This window comes from Cibotium barometz, chromosome 26 (assembly GCF_041138505.1).
Source record: "Cibotium barometz isolate CiBa-2024 chromosome 26, ASM4113850v1, whole genome shotgun sequence".
NCBI lineage: Eukaryota > Viridiplantae > Streptophyta > Polypodiopsida > Cyatheales > Cibotiaceae > Cibotium > Cibotium barometz.
In genome coordinates this window covers 15096268-15117627 of record NC_141071.1, presented here as the reverse complement: position 1 = coordinate 15117627, position 21360 = coordinate 15096268, and the positions used below count along the sequence as shown (strand labels likewise).

General features: G+C 37.0%; 1 protein-coding gene across 1 annotated transcript; it reads right to left on the bottom strand.

The window, feature by feature from the left end:
- Positions 1-15920: 15920 nt before the first annotated feature.
- On the bottom strand, positions 15921-16815 carry LOC147623711 (uncharacterized). Its single transcript, XM_086820317.1, has 2 exons — positions 16425-16815; positions 15921-16251 (listed from the first exon to the last, which is right to left on the bottom strand). Exons 1-2 carry the CDS (start codon positions 16677-16679, stop codon positions 16150-16152), a joined length of 357 nt encoding a protein of 118 aa, XP_086676443.1. The 5' UTR covers positions 16680-16815; the 3' UTR covers positions 15921-16149.
- Positions 16816-21360: the final 4545 nt, after the last annotated feature.

The window sequence follows — 21360 nt, the reverse complement described above, 5'->3', positions numbered from 1 at the left end:
TTCTATTGTTGAACCATCATCACTATGTAGCTTGTGCTTAATCATCATTTAACAAACAAATAACTTAACCTAAGGAGACACTCGTGCTCCCTTCCCCAAGCCACAACCATGGAGACTCTCACACTCCATCACACATAATTACAATCACGGAGGCTCTCATGCTCCATCACATAAAATGTAATTCATACCAATTGGACTCTCATGCCATATGATCCACGCTTAGTACAAAGTCAAGTGCCTCATACCATATAAACATCCTGCTTCAACATGTTACCAGCCTTGGCACAAATATGACTTATACCTCATGATATACCAGGTGAACTTCTTGCCACACAATCCCAGCCTTAGCACCAAAAACAATGATAATAAACTAAATCTTTTAAGCATCTCCAGGGGAGAGCACCTAAGCATAAAAGCATGTGCCACATATATGGGCATTCCATAAAACTTTCTAGCTCCATAAAGCCGAGAGAACTTTCTTTTACACAATATAGTCTAGGCAGAGCACACCTACATATACATCATATATGGGCACCCAATAAAAGTTTCTAGCTCCATAAAGCCAAGAGCACTTTCTTTTAGACAATAGTCTAGGCAGATCAATTGGACACCCATGCTAGCCAATAATATAGCACAAGATTGCCAATAAAGTTTCCAATGATTCATCTTCTCTTTCATGAATTCAGATAGATTTTTTAAATAGAATTTTTTCATTGAAGTATTGCAAGTGCTTCCATCATATCTTGTGATTTTATAAATATCTTGTAAAAGCAAGAATTTACCAATCCATAATAAAATAAATACTATATAATATGTAATTATGCTCAACAATCATGTAAATCTCATCAAAAATATTAAATTTGCAATATGCTTAATTGATTGATGTGAAGCTCTACTGAACAGTAAAGCTTTGGACCTTCTTGCATGCCTAATTTCTTCCGCTTACAATCTCCACCCCAAGATCAAAATTTTTGATCAAGTAGATCTTGATGTTCTCTTAAATTTGTAGAAGAAATCATAGTGAAATTCTTCAATGTTTGAGAGTAGCTACCCCTTCTTTGGTCGCATATTTTTTGCTATCGAAAAATTACAGCAATCCACTGTTAAGCTCGATTCTCACTAACCATCAGAAAGTTTGAGCTAAATCATGAATAATAACCATATATAGTTGTTTTGAAAGATCTATCCTAATTAAGAGAAATTGTATTTTCCCATGCTGGATGCTTCTGTGAAAACACTAGGAGAGAAAATAACACATAGCCCTAAACAGTGATCTAAGCTCTACTATAAAAAAAATTTATGGTGGGGTGGAGGTGTGAGAACTCTTGAATTTGTCATGTGGGACATCTAAGCTCTCTCCAATTCCATAAACTTCTCCACTAACTTCTCCTACTCAGACTAGCCACTCACAATACTCTTACCAACTAATATTCCAATTGCTTTCAACTCTAATATTTTACAATACCCTTTCTATCTTTGAACCATCACCTAAGGTTCCAGCATAACTTTATTAAATCTAACAATCACCTAAGGTTCCAACATAACTTTATTAAATCTAATAATCACATAAATGCAAGATAACTATTTTTTATGTATCTTTGTCTTAACTTTTTCAATAAAGGAGATTAGAATCTAAACCTATGAACATGAAGCAGAAACTAGAAACATAGGTTAGAACATGGGTGGTGTGAGTGGGAAATGCAAGTTCAGTATGCAATTCTTTAGTTGTTTTCTCAATCACAACAAAGAACCCATACTACTAAACATAAAAAATAGGAGCAAGATTAAGCAAATTTTAAAATTATACAATCTTTTCTAAATACTTAGTGGTGATTAAGGGTGATGCATTGGTGATAGGAAGGCACATAGGAATAGGACATTATGAATATTTTTTCTATGAAAAATACACTTAAAGGAATAACAATGAAATAGGGCTATCTTTCACCAAAAACTATAATGATCATCAAGTATTGAAGTGTAAACTTAAATCTAAACATTTCCTTTGTGTGTGTGTGTGATATATGTGTGTGTGTGTGTGTGTGTGTGTGTGTGTGTGTGTGTTAAGATGAGAAAAAGGAAATTGTTAAATGGCACAAAGATATTTAGAATGGATATTCTCCAGCTATACTTTGACACTTTATAATATCAGTAAGTTTCCAAGTGATTAGGAATAGTACCTCACTTGCAACCATCCAACATAAATTAATGGTGCTATTGGTGGGTATGTGGGCTTCAAAAGTGCAATCCAGTTAGCAACCCTATCAAGGTAACTTTGTTAAACAACTTTTGATGAGCTAGTAAAACACACAAATTAAAGTAAAGAAAAATGAAGAAGATAAATTATAATGTTAGGCTTCCCTACGGAGGTTATTTGTTAGTTGTGTTGTTAGTTATGTGGCCCCTTACTAACTTATTTTATAGTAGCCATGGTCATGGTTTTTTAGCATATTCTCATGTAGTAATTGCATGTATGTACAACGGCATGTATGTTCTAGGGTATTGAGCTAGTGAATTTGTTACTAGGTTGTATGTTCTAGAAGATTAAGCTAGTGAATTAGTTATAATGATTGTTGTATGTACCCATGCCAAATGAGATAGTCCTCCTCGTTGATGACTTAAAAGTGAACACTTGATGTTTGGTTAGATGATGTTTTGAATTCCTTATGATGCTTAACACCATACAGGTGTGATGGGATCATTAACCTCGTATTCTCACATGCTTCTTTTGGTGTCTAAGTAGTATGGTTATGTAGAACATGGCTATCTGTCAATGTATAAAAATGTAAAACCAAAAACAATAGGGTAGGGAGTTAACACTTGCTTTCCCATGAAACCAAAAACAATAGGGTAGGCAATTAACACTTGCTTTCCCATGAAACAAATTCAAAGTACTAATGTTTTTTGTTTTTGGGATGGTGGTAGGTAATAATCCTTCCGATTTGGCCTGATAATTCATGGTGGATATAATTAGTGTACTTGGTATTGACACCTTTCTAAACACATGGTTTTTAGATGTTATATTGAGGGGTTTCAAGGGGATAATCATCATTGTGATGGGTAATCCCATGATTTTGGTATTGTACCTTACTATGGTTTTTGAACCACAATCAAACAATGATTATGGTTTTAATGTTTTTTGACTATCATGTGCACTTTTGCCTTATGTCATTTCTAAGAGAATATGTTCAATGTGGTGTCATTTATTTGTCATGTTGATAGTGACAGAGAACACAAAAAGTAGCAATATTGGATGGATGTGCTAGCATCATCAACCTCCAAAGCACAATGGTATAAACCACAATTAAAAAATTACAGATAATTATTAAGTTGGCCGATTGAACTACTACCAAACCGCTAAAGCACTTTTTACAATTTGGAAATTAAAACATTTGTCTTAAGCTTTAAACACCAATTTATCATGATCAAAGCCCAAACCTTTTGATGTGATTCTAGGTTGTCCATTCACGTAAGATGCAAGATTGGTCCATGATTGTGGGATATAAAGGGAGGTTATGTAATAAGGGTCCTCAATTTGGTTCACATTCCGAGTTTTTTGGTGGCTAACTCATCTAATTGGCAAAGGAATTTAACATTGAGATCTACTAATGAAACATCACATCCTTAATCATACACTCAAACATATGGTGTGATTAAATGCTAAATTTCTTGTGTCATAAATATAGTGTATATGGATGGCATGTCCCAAATTTGAACATGTAGATAGTATGATTGTAAAATGTTAATGACTTTCTTGTTTTAACTCTAATGCTATCCCCACTTTGCATGCCATAGAAACATGAAATGGTGATCTTAATGTGATTTATTGAGTAATTTTTACATGTAGTAATTTTTATTTTAAAATAATTATTATATGTTTTAAATGTATACAACATAGTAGTTTTTTTATACAGTACATCTTTATCACAAAAATATTTATTTTTACTTGATTAAATGACACAAGGATAGATTATGAGAAAAAATATAGGCATATAGTTAAATTTCATTTTTAACGATTGGATTTTTCAAGATCTCTTTAAATTTAATTTTTTACAATTCGATTTTTCAAGATCTCTATTGAAAATTTACTTCAAAGTCTTAAAAATTTTAAAAATAATTAGTAAATTAATTATAAAATTTTATTTTTGTGTGATTATGCAATAGTTTTATGTGAGATAGTAATGCTAATTGTGGTTAATCTATGAAAAATAATTTAGATTAATTTGAGTAAGAAAAAGTCTATTTTCATCCATTTTATGTGAACATAGCTCTACTTGAGAAGTTTCTTCTCTTCCAAGTCTAAAGCTAAGCCTTGGTAACCTAGGTCAGGTAATGTATCAAGCCTAAGTGGAGACCCCTAAGGTGTCCATACATGTGTCCACATGTCTGACATATCACCTACACATGGCTTGCATTCCACCTCAATGTGCCACCTCATCATTGATGACATAGCCCATGCCACCTCACTGTCACCTCATCATTGATGACATGGCATGCCATCTCATTTGATGCCATGTCACATGCATTGACACATCATCAAGGAGGAAGAGCTCCCACCTCACTCTAATTGTCACATCATCAAGGAGAGAGAGCTCCCACCTCACTCTAATTGTCACATCATCAAGGAGAGAGAGCTCCCACCTCACTCTAATTGTCATATCATTAGTTCATGTCTTCAAACCATCCACCATGTGGACATACCACATCACCTTGAGTTGGTGCCATATGTCACACATGTGTATGACACATCAATAATCTATCCCACTATGTCATCAACTCGAGTTACCATGTCATCTCACCACCCCATTCATGGGTGTATCCATTCTTAGTTTCACATGCACATATAGAACATATATATATATAATTTATAGATAATGCATGCATATGTATGTAAAATATTCTTATGTTATCAAGTTTTTTAAAATAAAATATACATGAATTATAAATATATTATTATACCTATATAAGTTATTTTTTAGAAATACCTATTTATTATTTTATCATATATATATATATATATATATAATTTAAAGGTATTTCTTTTCTTTAAACTATTTTTTTAAATTTTTTAAATTCAGAAAACTTTTTACAAACTTAATCACATATGTAAATTTAATAATATATTATTTTATAATATTTAATTTAAAAAATATTATATATATATATATATATATAATATATCAAATTTCTTTCCCATTTTAAAAATCTAACCAAAGATATCATCTGTTTTTTAAATTTAAAAAACTTATCTATCAATCCATAATCGTTCAATTATTGAATTAGGAAAAACTTATCTTATGAACTAGACTATCCAGTACAATGCAAGATCAAAGTGTGTTCTTTCCTACAAATGCACACACTTTTATGCTCATTTCATTCAATCATAACTTGGTGTCTAGTCTTCATCGCATTTTAGAGAACAGGTTCACAAAGTGGTCATAGAGCCTTCCTAGCGGTCAAAGTGTTGTAAAAAAGAGTCTCAAAGGGTGTGTTTATTGAACATGGGGCTTGCTTACTTAGGTGAGTCACACTAAGTTATATACATAGTTTGTGGAGGCATACCCTCACCTCAGGATGGCCAAAGATCTTTTGAGCGATGCAAGCCATGGTTTTGCGCTACTACCATTAGCATGACACATGTTGTTGTCGATACCATGTGGAGTTTTAGCTCTTCTATGATGTGTTCCATTCCCTTAGTGTTGGGAACAATGGGAGGACTACTAGCGCACATGATTTGATACACTCTCTTTTGTGTCCACATGAGCTAGATGCCTTATACCATTACCTTTCATGTGTTGAGAGATGTGTGGTGCATGTGGGGGATTAGCAGTGCTACCCATGCTTGAGGGAGATGTTAGTGACACTAAGGTAGTGTATTAGCGGCAATATGAGTATTATGTAGTGGCATTGAGATAGTGCATTGGTGGTGGCAATATGAGTATGTAGTGCACCAACTTGATGGTGGGGGGCAAGAGGTTATAGCTCGTGGAGAAACATACTCCACATGCATTGTTTTACAGCTCGTGGAGAAATGGCTCGTTTGAGGGAGATGTTAGTGACATTGAGGTAGTGCATTGGCAATAATATGAGTATGTTTAATGCTAGCTCGATGGTGGGGGGGGGGGGAATCCAGGAGGTTACAGCTCATGGAGAAATATACTCCAGGTGCATTGTTTACTACATCTTTTACAGAGCACATCTACCTCTTATAGTATACGACACACCCATTGTGCCAAGTGGTAGGATTGCTAACTTCATGTATGCTTGGAGTAGTTTCACATTGGTGTGGTTATCTTGGTGGTGGACTTTTCTAAGAACTACACATTCTCACCTTACTACTAGGAGATTAAAAAATATGAGTACTACTTTTTAGAGCATGTATAATATCTTTGATTGCTATGTGATATAATAGATAGCTTTTGATTATTGTACTTAAGATAAAATTGTATTGCTCTTTTAGGTTGTTTTTTTGGTGCATATTAGCTATCACATGTAGAGATACACTTGGATGGAGTTGCCAATGCCCTAGAGGCTCACATCATTATCAAGGAGTATCATAAGGGAGTACCATTTTTACATTAGTTATGATTGCTCCCATCATGCACATTTTGTACTGCATTGTTTCTCCCTTCATGATGCGGATCATGGAGTCACATAACATCAGATTGGTGAATTTGGTCTAATAGATATGGTGGTCTATTCAAGTCTTTGAGACAATTCTATTGGCTATACTTGTGGCATTCAAAAACTGGCAGTAGACGGGTGCTAGGAGACAGGTTATCTAGAGCTTTTTTGAGACTGGACATGGGAAGGGGGATCAGGTACTGGTGCATGCATGAAGCATGCTTTATAGTGTCACTAGCTTTGGCACAATAATGCAAAGAGGTTTAGAGATGCAAAGTAGGTGGTAGAGTGGTGGTACATGGCATTGTGGTAGCATGACCTCTTCTTATTCCTCACATGATGTGAGGGGGTCATGAGATTTTTTTGGTGTGTGGATGGCAACAGTGTGGATCGCTTGATGGCATTCAACTTTCATGCACTTTTAGCTTCTTCCACTCAATTTAGAGCACCTCTTTGTCCGACGACCCCATTCGAAAGCACCTCACATCGACCCCACTATCTTCATATGACAATTTGCATGCTTCTGTGAAGCATGCACGAATATGGTGAGTGTGTCATGTCCACATGGACAGATCATTGGAGTGATCGGGTGATAATACTAGAGCATCCAATGCATGTTGTACTTCTGGCACCTGATGTTCGTACCATGTTTGTAGTTGACTCTGATGAGCTTATAGATTTATTAACCATGGATGATGTCGTCCCCCTAATGGCCATGAGGAGAAGGTAGACTACTATTTGCTGAGATGCTCTATGCTAAAAAGCTTTCTCAATGAGGATGCCATGGATGGTCACAGGATTCATTTTGATCCACATAGCATGGTCGTGGGGTTCAGTTTAATGCACATAGCATGCTCTATGCCACAAAGAGCACTCTCAAGGAGGATGTCATGGATGGTCATGGGGTTCATTTTGATGCACATAGCATGGTCGTGTGGTATGCTATTATTTTCAACAGGTTGATCGGAAGGCTTAAATCTGCTATCATCTTGTGATTACAATCAAGCTTCAACTCGATCAAGTTCAATGTTGCAAAAGCAACACTCGACCTCTCTGGTAGCTTCATATAAATGAGCATGAGAGCATATTAGATGTTTTTAGAGCTAGAGAGGGTGCTAATGGTTAGTTGCTATTATCGTGCAAGTTGTACTTTGGCCTTTTATTAATGTATTGGTGTCTCACTTTTTTTCATCATGAATTTTCTTCTCTATTTGATCGTTGCATCATTTGGTCTCTATTTGTTTGTTGGCATTTGTCTCTCTATTTATAAAGTGAGGTGAAGATTAGAGACACAAACATTTTACCATCATAAAAAGTTGGCATCCGGCATACACATTCCAATTGAGCGTACTCACTTATTTGGTTGGATTGTGCAAGCCAAAGGCCCAATTTTGAGGGGGCTCTCTAAGGCCAAGACACATTAAAAAGTAGGCATCTAGCCCACATGTACTCCTTGACTACAAGGAATCTATTGAGTATGTTGGAAGAAATGCTTAGCTCTATGCTCTACTATGCTCCACCTTGTAACCTCCTCATATAGCCTCTCTCTCTGGTCCCCTATCTGTGCTCTCATCTCCTTGACTGCAAGAAATCTGTCGAGTATGCTGGAAGAAATGCTCGTCTCTATGCTCTACTATGTGCCACCTTGTAACCTCCTCATAGAGCCTCTATCTCTGGTCCCCGATCTATGCTCTCATCTGCTCCATCTCTCCAACCTCATATTCTCGACCTTTGTTGCAATGCCTTTGATAATGGTGGCTCCATAGTATGTGTAGGTGGTGTGGTGTCTACATGGAAGAGAAAACATGAATAAGATGTATAGCAAAAATACACGAGACATTAATATATATGTAAGTAAGCCAATAAAAGATAGATACCAACCTGAGTCACTATGGTGCTATGTGCAAAAATGACCACACCATTAGGTGTTGGTTGGTTGCTGTGGCACAAAGGGCCAAGGGGTGGATGCGGCCTACCCTGCTCGCCTAAGTTACCCCTACCCACACCAAGGCTACGACGGGTGATAAACTTTAATCCCAATATTTTGCATACTGCTTTGTAAAGTATAAGGGAATCTGGTGATGGTGTGACATCCTCCTATAAGGGGCTACATATTGGCTCTATAGATATGTTCTACAAGCACCTGGAAATCATAAGCAAATTCCCAACTATAGGCGGAAGTCCCTGGCCATGTCTTAATAGATCTAAGATGGAATCTCTAATGCCAGGGAGCTTGTCCACCTCACGGTAGGTCAAGCCACATGAAAGCCATCGGTATGCTGCATCTGTAGCCACTCGTCTACCGACACGATGCTACTTAGGTGCATAAGGAAGGCAACACCGCCTTTAAGTCTGCCACAATGTGGAAGGTAGGCACTCTGTCACCTTCACTCGCACGGACCGTCGGTAGCTCACGATGAATCATGGCTATGAGGTCCTCAATGGACTCACATGAGTCCATGTTAAAGAGGATGTGAAGTCGTCCAAATGAAAACCTTAACCTAGGTGCGAAAGTGATCAAAATGTTTAATAGAGATCAGAAAACATCTAATGGAAATTAGATATATGATTAAGTGATAAGCTAATGTAGATTAGGGAGAGAGGAAACTCTAAGGTTGAATAGTGAGAATGGGGACACAAGGAACACGTATCAATTGATAATTAGCTGCCACATAACTGGATCGAGTTTTTACGTAATAAATGATTTTGTAAAAAAACCTTGATGGAAAGGTGTCAATCATCAATTGGCTCTCCGCATAACTCGATCGCGTTTTGTGACCTTGTGGACATGTGTCAATCATCATCAATTGGCTCTTTGTATAACTCGATCAAGTTTTGTGAAAAATCAATTAAAAAAATTGGGCAACATGGCACACATGGTGACCATTCATTGTGTCTTCACATAACTCGATGGAGTTACGTAAAAAAAATTCATGTTTTTTTAAATGAATTCCATGCATTAAAATGACGTGTCCATCAAGCACAGGGTTTCCACATAACTCGGTTGAGTTACATGGAAAATTTCTAAATTGTGCATTCTATGTTAATAATTTCAGGATGCATGCATGATGTGGGTTAAGTAACTCGATCGAGTTACATAGTGGACATCCACATCGATATCACATAACTTGATTGAGTTACATAGTGGATGTCCATCACGTAACTTGATCAAGTTATGGTGTACCTACGTGGATGTCCACGAAGTCACTCGATGGATGTCCACTGCGTAACTTGATCGAGTTATATGGTGCGCATGTTGACGTCCACCACATAACTCGATTGAGTTACGTGGTCATCACTGACGTCCAAGGTGATAGGCATGGTAACTCAACCGAGTTACATCCTGAGCCTCCATTGAATGCCACTTGGCATGATGATACTATTAGAAGAATAATTTGATTGAGTTACATCAATCTTGTCACGTCTCGATTGGTATGATCCCAAATTGAGGACCCTTATCGTACACCAACCCTAAAATAAATCTACACACAAAACACAAGGATCAAATAGTGAAGATCAACCTCTACACATGGAAAGATCATGGCTAGGGAGCTATTGGCCAGAAGTTGAGTCATTGATAGATTAACATGTCCACCACTTCCTAATCGAGAGGATGCAGTAGATGCTCCTGCTCCAACTGCTATTATAGGCACTCAATTTGCCAATTCAAATTATTTACTCAATGAGTATCATCTTAAAAAAAAGAGACCTTACACTCCAAAGATCACTTTGATAAATTCCTATATTTTTTTCTCATTTGGAGTGACACAAGGGTACCAATGTTGGGTATTTTGAAAAAAATGTAATTTATGCACCAAAGAGGAATGAACTTAGGTATCAATATTTATTGCGACCCCTTTGAAAGTAAAATACTCGTCTGCAATTTCTCTTCACACTCAAGACCTATCTTGGTCAATCGACAAACTTCCAAAGCAATGTAACCTCTACTTCCCAAATGCCTCAACTCTAAACCTTACCATTGGCAACAAAACTTTTACATCCCAATGACCTTGCACCAAAATTCATCACCTTGTTTGAAAGCTCTACATCAACAACCATTTCCATGCTATTATAAAGTGCACTTGATCTTGTACCATCAATAGGACAATGGGTGATAAAGAATCTCCGATCTTACCAAGGGATATTTCAATGGGAGTAATAAAGTCTAGATTCCCAAAATATCCTCAAAGAATCTCCCAACAACCAAGCAAAGAAGACGAAGTAGAAGCAAGGGCAAAAACTCAAGTAAAAGAAGAAACCATGTAATAGACCTAATGATGGTGGGTATCAGAGAAGCTTTTAGAAGCAAGGGTAAAAACTCAAGTAGAAGAAGCAACCAAGAGGCTCTCAAAGATGGTGGGCATCAAAAGACCAAGGATATTATGAGGCTAATTTGCTACTCAAGCAAGCACGCAACCTTATCCCTTAAGAAGGATGTTGAAGGATCAAAAAAAGTTAACAATTTTTCTATAAGTATATGGAGGTTCTTCATTGCATAATGACATGTTCACGAGAAAAAACGATGGTGATGATTATCTTGGATAGGGTCGGTGGTAGGTTCTTAGATCTTTTAAAACCTAAAGAGAGATGACCATGGTGATTCTTTGGCACGAATGCAAGCATGTGAAAATTGAATATCTTAATGATTAAGGCACGAGTAACCCATCCCAAATAGGCTTGCCGAAAATCTTGGCTAGAAACAATGCAAGGGTTTAACAACCACAAGTAAATAAGTCCTATTGTAGGCCCTCACAATATTTCTCCTTAGCTTTTTTCTTTGGATAGCTAGGTAGTAAATGGTAAGGTTGGTAGGTTGGGGCATATCTATGACATCAATGTGAGGCCTCTTATCTATATGACATCAATGTGAGGCTTGTTAGCTACATTAAGTAGTGTTATTGTAAGCTTACCACATACAACAAAGTTGATGAGATGGAAGGTTCATTTCCTTTCCAAGAAGCAATACCAAAAAACTTTAGGGTTACTACTATTGACAATATTATGAAAAACTAGGCATGTGGATTTGAGTGTTATATGTATGAATTTGTATGCAATACACATGGAGTCGAGGACTTGTTTAAAATGGTTCCACCCATTTTTTAGCATCTTTACTCTAACACAAAACCTCAACTTTGATTAGTTAGATACATGAGCCATCATATTTCTAACTAGAAAGATGAACTTATACAATTTTGTTGGATCTATGATAAGGGCTCTATATCTTGAGTCTATGTATGGTTTCTCTTCTTGGGTTCAATGGTGCCATATTTTTAACTAGAAAGATGAACTCATACAATTTCGTTGGGTCTACAATAAGGGCTCTATATCCTAAGTCTACATATGGTTTCTCTTCTTGGGTTCAATGGTGTCAAACATGCAATCCCTGGAGGTTGCAAAGTGCAATAGAATGTACCATCTTCTTCTCTAAAAATGTTCTTTCTCCCCCCATCCATCCCCTTTTCCTTTCCTCCAACCCCAAGGCCCCCTAAAATGATCCTATTTAAATAAAATAGAATTAAACAAGTCTCCAATATTCCCATAAGGAATATCCCAAATTTATATCAATACATAAAGAATCAATAAAGATAATAGAAAACACTTAACCTAGAAATAACTTTGATAACTACAATCCTTCACATGAGGAAAAAACACCACTTCCACTTGGAATCCCATCATGCCAACTGCTTTTTACCCATGGTCACTTACAGGAGGTATCAAAAGAATTGAGTTTGTAGGCTCCACACATTGCTTTATGGTCCCCAAAGATGCTTCCTCTCTTTTTCATCAAGGTAGGATCATCTCTTCCCCTTCTTATAACCCTTATGAAGCTCCCATCACTCTTATGTACCTATAGACCTCTTAAAATGTATGCATGTCCACCAATTTCAAACAACCTTATTCACATTGCATGCACATGAAATAACACTTAAAAAACACAAGAGGATTGAATAGAGTATTTCCTAATTGTAAACGTTTTAAAAAAACACTCCAATACCCTTGGAAATTTAAAAATAGATGATTAGATGTGGTGCAACAAATTTACTTGTCTTTTTAAAAAGTTAATTAAGCGCCTAGTTGTAGTTTTAAGGTATCTTCTCTATTAAAGCTAGCGTTCTTTTTGTTAAAAGTTTGCCCTATTTAAAGAAAATCATCAAAGACAAAAATGTATGTGTGTGTATGTACACATGTATATACATACATGTATATATACATATATGTAAATATATATATATGTATATGTATATGTATTTTATATTTATATATATATACCTATACACACACACACACACAGAGACATATAGGTATATATATACATGTATGTATGTATGTATGTATGTACATACATACATGCATACACGTATGTATGTATACACACACACACACACACACACATATTGTAAGAAAGGGGCTACTCAAGGCATGGAGTAGGCATGGGTGAAGGTCACCATCCTTAAGTGCAAGCTCTAATATCACTGCAAGAAAGAGGCTACTCAAGGTATGGATCAAGAGCAAGCTCTGATACCATTGCAAGAAAGGGGCTACTCGAGGCATGGAGTAGGCATGGGTGTAGGTCACCATCCTTAAGCAAAGGGAGGCCAAGAAAGCCATGGAAGCTTGAAAAGCTGTAATTGTGTTTAATAATGATTACTGATGATTAGTAAAGTTACAAAGTTATTCTTCATACCAAGTCCCATGTTCATACTCACTTAATCCTTTTGCCCCCACACTTGGCCTTGGCCCAAGCCCATTACCCATGGTCTTGTCCTTTTTATTTGGCCCATATCCTATAATTATTATATTCACACGTGTCTGGGCCCCCACATCATTACATATATATACACATACATATATAATACATTGTATGTGCACACACACACACGCATATTATATTATATGTATATGTATGTATGTGTGTGAGTACACACGTATACATGTATATATATATACATACATATGTTAGTTTACACACACACACACGTGTATGTGCGTGCATGCATCACGAAACATTGTGCACGCTCGCACAAGCATTGGATTATGTGTCTACGTGAGCACACTGCATTGCACGCATGTGAGTGTGTGTGTGTGTAAAATAAGAACATTTTGCATCCTTTTAATATAGTCCATTTTAATTTGGCTGGAAAATTTGGTTATAAAAAGGTTTCTATCTTTTGGCTACAATAACATCTCAAATTTTCCCTCAAATGATACATAGTCACTTCCAAACAAATTTGGCCATTTAAAAGACTAGAGAAGGTTGTGATGGATAAGCTATATATATATATATATATATATATATATATATATATATATATATATATATATATTAATGCGTGATCATCAGTGCATTTCCATACCCTTGATCGATATTATATGAGTACCTCTAAAACAAGTGAAAACTTAAGCAATGTTCTGAACTTCGACTATGTTTTTATATGATGCCCAAGGTTTGAAATTTTAACGGCCGTCCAAGCAAGGCTGTCATGTTTCAAACGTGGAAGTTGGACGAAAAGCATTGCTTCCTGTATCTAGGTACTTTTGGTAAGTCGTTGAATCGTCCCAATTATATACAAACCCCTTGGAAATTCAACATGTAAACACTCGTATACTTAACCCAATTGCGTAGTAATAAACCCAAAAAATCAACATGGAAATCCTCACAAATTGAGTGTATCTCTCCGCCTATAAATTCGATAAACTAACATGTCCCTCCGCATACTGCGTATAACTGATTTAGGATATAAAAAGAGGTACATTAATGATTACTCCATAATTTTATTTTTGTGCACAACATGAACACAGCTTGCTCATTCACTTCGTTTATAGGAGCAATCAACCCATAGCTAAAAGCTTATGAAGCCATTTTATATGCGTCGCTTTCTTACAATGGAGATACGGTTGAAAAGCATGGAAAAACAGACCAGCAAACCATAATGAAAACGGAAGTTCGATTCTATTAAAATGAAGGGGGGGAAAAAAATGATACGTTAGGGCACAAAATCAAGAAAAATCAAAGTGAGCAAATAGCTTAAGGCACTCCTCGTACATATATAATGTGCGGATGCTTCTTAATGATAGGATAAAGGTCTATGCTCCTCGAGTAGGAAATTGCTATGAGGTTGCACCCTTTTGGTCCTTTTTTCTCTCTCTCTTTTCCTTACAACGTAAGGGCTACACGAGAGATGAGAAGGGGGCTATAACTAAGCATAGCTCCGTATCAAGATGGCTTGCAACTACCCAAAAAATCATTAATGCATCTTTTGGTACGTAACACATGAACCCCATAGTAGCCATTAATCTACGGAGCAAAAAAGTGAAGTTCACAACATAGAAGCCATTCTAGATGGTTTATAGAGTTAAATAGAAGCTCCATTGCCTAAGTGGTGGTCTTGGCTTCAAAAAGATAAGATTACAAGATTAATAGAAGCCATAAGGACTACCTTCGACGTCCTTCTTTTGATAACAACTGCGAGTAACGATCGATAGATCACAACAATTAGGGCATTTTGAGGGATGTTCTCTGCAACTTACTACATTCCCCCTACCGTACTTAGGTATCAACAAATATAAGGCATTTTATATTCAAGATTAACGTGTCAAGTGTTTCTAGAGGAGACCCAATTTTCTTGTTTATGACATGTTGAAGCAGCAATGAGCATCCTCCATGGGCATCAAGATATTTTTGGACCCTGACTGCAAAACTCATTAAACGAGTCTACACACAAACAATGAAATGCTGAAAACCCAACTTTTGTAGGATCGGCATTGCCCTAGTAAGAAGGGCCAAGTATTCCCAATAGATACCTCTCTCTCTCTCTCTCTCTCTCTCTCTCTCTCTCTCTCGGGGGAGCTAATCTCTGTGTGTCCCGTCCCATGCTCTCTCTCTCTCAAACACACACATATGGGGGGATGCGTCCAACCTTCTTTACTAGGCGTGTTCTTTGTCTTCAGTGTGGAGGACAGAGCAATGGGACTCTGTTGCTATCATGGTCTTAGATAGAATGCAAGGATTCCAAGGTGTAGGGCATACGATGGAAAGAGGAGAAGGAGGTGAGCAAAGGGCATACAATGGAAGGAGGAGGAGAAGAAAGGGGCAGGGGGAGGGGGAGGAGGGGGAGGTAAGTAGGGAGGACAAGGGGGGACCCTAGTAAAGGTAATGTGTCCTCAGGTCCAACCTTAGCATTAAGGTTGGACCAAGCAACCAACATTGAAAGAGAACAATGCGCTACATAAACTGACTAGAACAAGGTGTACCAAAGTCTCCATAGCCAGCAAGCGTTCTCAAGGCATAGTAATGCACGTTGATGACAAAAACAACCAAAACCAGTCCATTAAGAGACACATCCAGCAAAGGATACGATGCCAAAGAGTCATATATATGTACATATGCGCAGCTAAATATTGGCCCGAGAATTGAAGTCCATGAGGCAGTTAGCTTACTACTAATATGTACGAAGTTTTGCTCCACTAAGCAAACTCTTAAATAATATGAACAGAGCTTCCCCCTATGAGGTTGTAGTAGGAGGCGGCTCAGGGAGAGCTTCCTTGAGATGAGCTTCTCTTGACCTCCAAATCTTGCAAAGCCTTGACTACCTTTCCTGTATCGCCACCTGCCTTCTGTCTTTGCAACCGCTGCAAGCAGACAAGAGAAGTTCAAAAGATACAATGAACAAAGAAGGAGATCCGCCAAAACCTAGTGAGACAAAGGGCAAAGATCAAATGCCTACCAAAGGCAAGAAAGAAGAGATTAAAACATGGTTAGGATCAGAAAGTTAGGGCTTCTTCTGCGTTGGGATCTGACTTACCCGCGCTTGCCTGTCAAGGCTGACAGCATCGTGGCGCTTCTCAAGCTTCTGTGCAGCGCGCTGTTCGATCCTCTGGCGGAGGAGAAGCTCCTCCTCCACAGTGGGCTGAGGCTTGGCGGAAGCGGCAAGAACGGACTTGGGGGAACGCGCCATGGCTCCGGGCCGTCTCGCCACGAGCGACATCACCCATGGCTGCTTCTTCGGGCAGAGCGGCTGCATGGGATGGTTTCCATCCTGCTGCTGCTGGCTCCTCATCGCGGATCTCTTCAAACAACGACGTTGAATTTCACAGAAACCCTAATGAGAAATCGACTGCACAGTGCACAAGAGATGAAGAATGACACTAGACTAGATGCTTGATCTTCTTGGACTTCTTTATTATACACCATCATTGGAATAAGAAATGTTTATCATATACAACAATGAATTTAAATTTTAAAGCACATCCGCAAAAAATCTAGAAACACAAAAGTCAACACTGTGAGCAACGAGATGATGTCATATCATGATGACTTGATGTGGGACAAAGCAACTCCTTGCCTCCATAAATTTTAAAGGTTATCACTTTAGTTTTCTAAAGCAAAATAATGCATAAATCTTTTATGTACACATATACAGAGTTCAACTTTTTAATAAGCAATAAATATGCTACTCAAAAGTGACTTATTCTTATGAAGATCATCCTCATGCCAACAACAAAAAATTATGGTTAGTTTAAGCAATTAACATGAACTCAATTTATTAATAAAAGATCTAGTGTTTTATAAAATTGGATTGATACAAAGAAGATCCACATGGCCTATGCACTAGGATCACAATTTCAAATGTTTCTTGGACCGAGAGTATGTACTAGTGTGCACCAAATTTTATATAAATCTCATAATGGGCCCTTTCCTTCTCATAGGTGTGAAACAAATTTGATTATGATATGAGAGCAAATATTTTGAGCAACAACTTAAAGGCAATGATTTGAGAGAAAATATTTTGAAGAGAAAGAATTAACCTACCATTGCAATTTCATACATTGACTCTCTCTATTATCACATGGTGAGGGCAATGCAAACTGGTAGAAGAGTTATGGATATGTCTTATTATACCAAGCCCCACTTTGTGTCGGGTCAAGATCAATGTCTTTGCAAGCTACATGAGCAAGGTGGTAGTAAGCACAATGACTTTGGTATAGATGCCATTTGCAATCAATGCATGGTAGCTCCCATATACCTTATGTAGTTGTCACCTCATACCAAAAAAATGGTAGGTGACTTCTTCATGGTCCAGAGCATGAAGGCCATGCATGCATGGCTACTTTTATTATAGTAAGAAAGGACACATAGCTAAAGAATGTAGAAAAAAATAGGTAGATGCCAAGAATGACACTCTTTAAACCAAGGAAGAATCCATTCATGGTGTAGAAATAGAGATGTTTTTTGCCATTGAAGTGTGTAGTGAGATAGTTAATGTTGTAATGCATGATGATTCTTGGATCATTGATAGTGGAGCTTCTAAGAATATGACCAATCACAAGGATTGGCATCCTTCCTAAAGTCTGTGGGAGATGACATCATGGTGATAGTGGACAACGATGCAAAGTTCAAAATCAAAGGTTCAGGTACTATTTCACATATGTCTAAGGAAGGTTACACAAAAAGTCTTTCAAATGTGTATATGCACTTTTGTTACCCATTAAAAAAATCCATAGATTACAAAGCTATGACATCGATTTGCTAAAATGAAACAACACTATTTAAAAATCTAAGATTACACACCATTGAACTCAATTCTCAAATGCACATTTCTAGTTTTTGGGCTAGAAATGTAAACTAAAATCAAAGCCCTAACTCAATATATATCATCACAATACTTCAAATTTTTACATTTCATAAAACGAATTCAAGGCTTCTAAACCTTTATTTTTCATAATGCACATAATGAAATAACAACTTAGAAGTCCTTAATTTATAAAAAAGAATTAAAGCTTGATTATTTAAAACAACCATGATCTATTAAAGTGCAACAAAGGCAGGAATTTCTAATTAGCCACATCTAACAAGCATGGTTGCAACCAAATTAAAGGAGTGTTGGATGCTATTAGTGGATGAAACAGAGTAGCCACATCTAACAAGCATGGTTGCAACCAAATTAAAGGAGTGTTGGATGCTATTAGTGGATGTAACAAAGTTATAAAGATTAAGTCTATATATGATATAACCATTCTTACGCAAAAGACTTTCCGAGCATGTTAGCAATCATCCTAGTTGATGAGCAGTGTGCTAAGATGACGTCCTTGGTTTAATTCTTTTATTGGATAAAGTAACACTTCGGGGGTTTATACATATTGTCCGTCTTGGGTTTTTCTCTAATGGCCCAAAAAAGGGGGAGAATTGCCCCAATCCATCGCTCATAGGACACAAAGTCTTCCCTATCCACTACTTGCCCATGTGAAAAAGGTGTTGACATCAAGGGGTGATGGGGCAAATGTGTAAACCACTTTAATATCAAAATGTTTTGGGAAAATGTGTAAACCCCTTTAATATCAATATGTTTTGGGCAAATGTGTAAACCTTTTAATATTAATATGTTTTAAGCATCTCATTGTCATATAATTTAGTGCAATAAATTTGAAACCAAGTTATCACTCTAGAGTATATGACAACTGGGTAATGTCTGTGGTGTAGGCTACTTCATGCTAATTCCTTGGCGACATGGGCGATGGAGCCTCTGTAGTCAATAAACAAGAGACCATCCTCAACCATATCCATACTGACCAAATAACCATACATGAGCTATTAATTCTTGCAAGATTAAGAGCATATACTTTACAAGACAAGGCACAAAAATAACTACTAGAGCCAACTGCCATGATCATGTTACATCTAGTAGTAGAGAGCCAATATTATGACAGATTTTGGGCCTATTGTGCCAATCATATTGCGACACCTCAATATTTTTGTTCTACTTTTGGAGTGTGGTGGCTTAAATATTGGAACCCACCTAGAATAAAGAAGGGGTGGATGTTCGGCGGGTGTTTTTTTAACTAGCCCCTCTACCCTACACATGCTATATAAGTCAAGATTTAAGTACATATGCCATAAATCAAGATTTAAGTTTTACTAAGTTTAATAATTCATTAGCTTCAACATTTAGCATGATTGTCATCTCACTTATGGAGTGTCGAGTGCTTGCATCCCCTGTGCTATGAGTATCGCCATAACAAATCAAGGTGATCTCCTTTTTTGTGAATGTAATGTCATGGGTCTTGTGTCCCTTTAAGTAACACTAAACCCTCTTGGATATACTAGCTAGAGTGCTACTTTATTAGAGTCCTTATATCTAGCCGAGTGGAGCGCTGTCAGAAATAAACTTTTTTTCTAACTTGTGAAAAAAAGGATGACCTTTAAGCCCAACTGGTTTTTATTGAAAAAATGTATAGATTAATCGGTTTTTCTCAATTTGAATCCTTAAATTCAAGGCTAGGCAAAATTATGACCGGTTTTTCTCAATTTGAGCCATGAAAATTATACTAAAGGATGGTTTTTTTTTACATCGAATTGGAGATGCGTATGTGGCATCTGTTAGTAACTTGCATGGAATTTCTTGCATTGCTAGTCTTCTTGCTTGCATGTGAGTAGTTATGAGGAAAGTTAACTCTATTGATCAATGAAATAAATAGGTCTTCTTACAAAGATGCATCTATTCATGATCATGCTTTGTTGTATATAGTGGTCGTGTTTGTTGGAGCAACACTTAGATACGAGTTATTTTTAGGGTAGCGGGCCCAAAACTAGTGACACCTACCAAAATCCATGTCAAGCCCTCCGATAAATATGCTCCTATACACAGGTTCCTTTAAAAAAAACATTGCTCTTGCAAGATTAAGGACATATAATTTCTTAAAGATGGCACAAAAATACTACTAGAGCCAACTGCCCAAATCATGTTACATGAAGAAGGGATCATTATTTCAGTAGAGAGCAATATTAAGATAAAATTTACGCCAATCGTGCTAATCGTGCTGTGGCACCTCAACATTTTTGTTCTACTTCTAGAGTGTGGTGGTTCAAATCTTGGGGCTTGCATAGAATAGAGTGGGGGTGGGGCTATCATTGTTGTGGAGGGTGTTTTTTAACTAGTCCCTCGAGCCTACTCTACATATGGCATAAATCAAGGTTTAAGTTTTACTATGGTTAATAATTTATTATCTTTAATAGAATTTAGAAAGATTGTCATCTCACTTGTGGAGTATCGAGTCCTTGCATTCCCAACCCTTTCATCATCTCCATAACAAATTGAGTTGATCTCCTTTCTTGTGTCTAGTATCCCTTAAGGTGACATTAAACCCTCTTGGATGCCAACTGATGTTCTAGACCTAGGGGAAGAGGGAAGTAATCTCTCAAAGCACTTTTGTTGCAATAGTAAATGCGATATTTTGAAGGTTGAGCTAAGTGTTTTAAGCATAAAAGTGCCGAGTGTATAAAATTTATTCATGAAAGTGTGCAAAAAATACTTTCCACTGAAATGGTGAAAAACCTTAATTTGCAAAAATTTGAGGTAGTTTTTACTAATTTTGAATAATTTGAACAATCAAAACCTCCCAAAATCTAATAACTTTGAAAACTTTTAACTCCAAAATTTGTAAGTGTTTTTAAGATTTCAAAATCCTCTATACCACGGTTTTTTTGGTGGTATTCATGATTGAGTTGCACTTAGAAACTGGATTTTTTACATTCTCATACTCTGATTTCGGCCATCTTTAATAGAGTGCACACATCATCCCACTAGTACTTCTATGTGGGCGGTAGGCATGTAAGTCATCTCAATCATCCCATTCATCCTCAGAACCACTTTCATCAATTTTTGCAACATAGGGATGTATATTAGCTACCTGCATGGAAAACACACTTCTTCATGCCATTGAAAGAACAGAGAAAAAAAATGT

Excerpts from the sequence above, each read along its gene's own strand:
- LOC147623711 (XM_086820317.1), bottom strand. The coding sequence starts at position 16,679 with ATGAGGAGCCAGCAGCAGCAGGATGGAAACCATCCCATGCAGCCGCTC. Across the intron at positions 16,252-16,424 it reads GCCTTGACAGGCAAGCGCGG|CGGTTGCAAAGACAGAAGGC; the intron begins GTAAGTCAGATC and ends GTCTGCTTGCAG.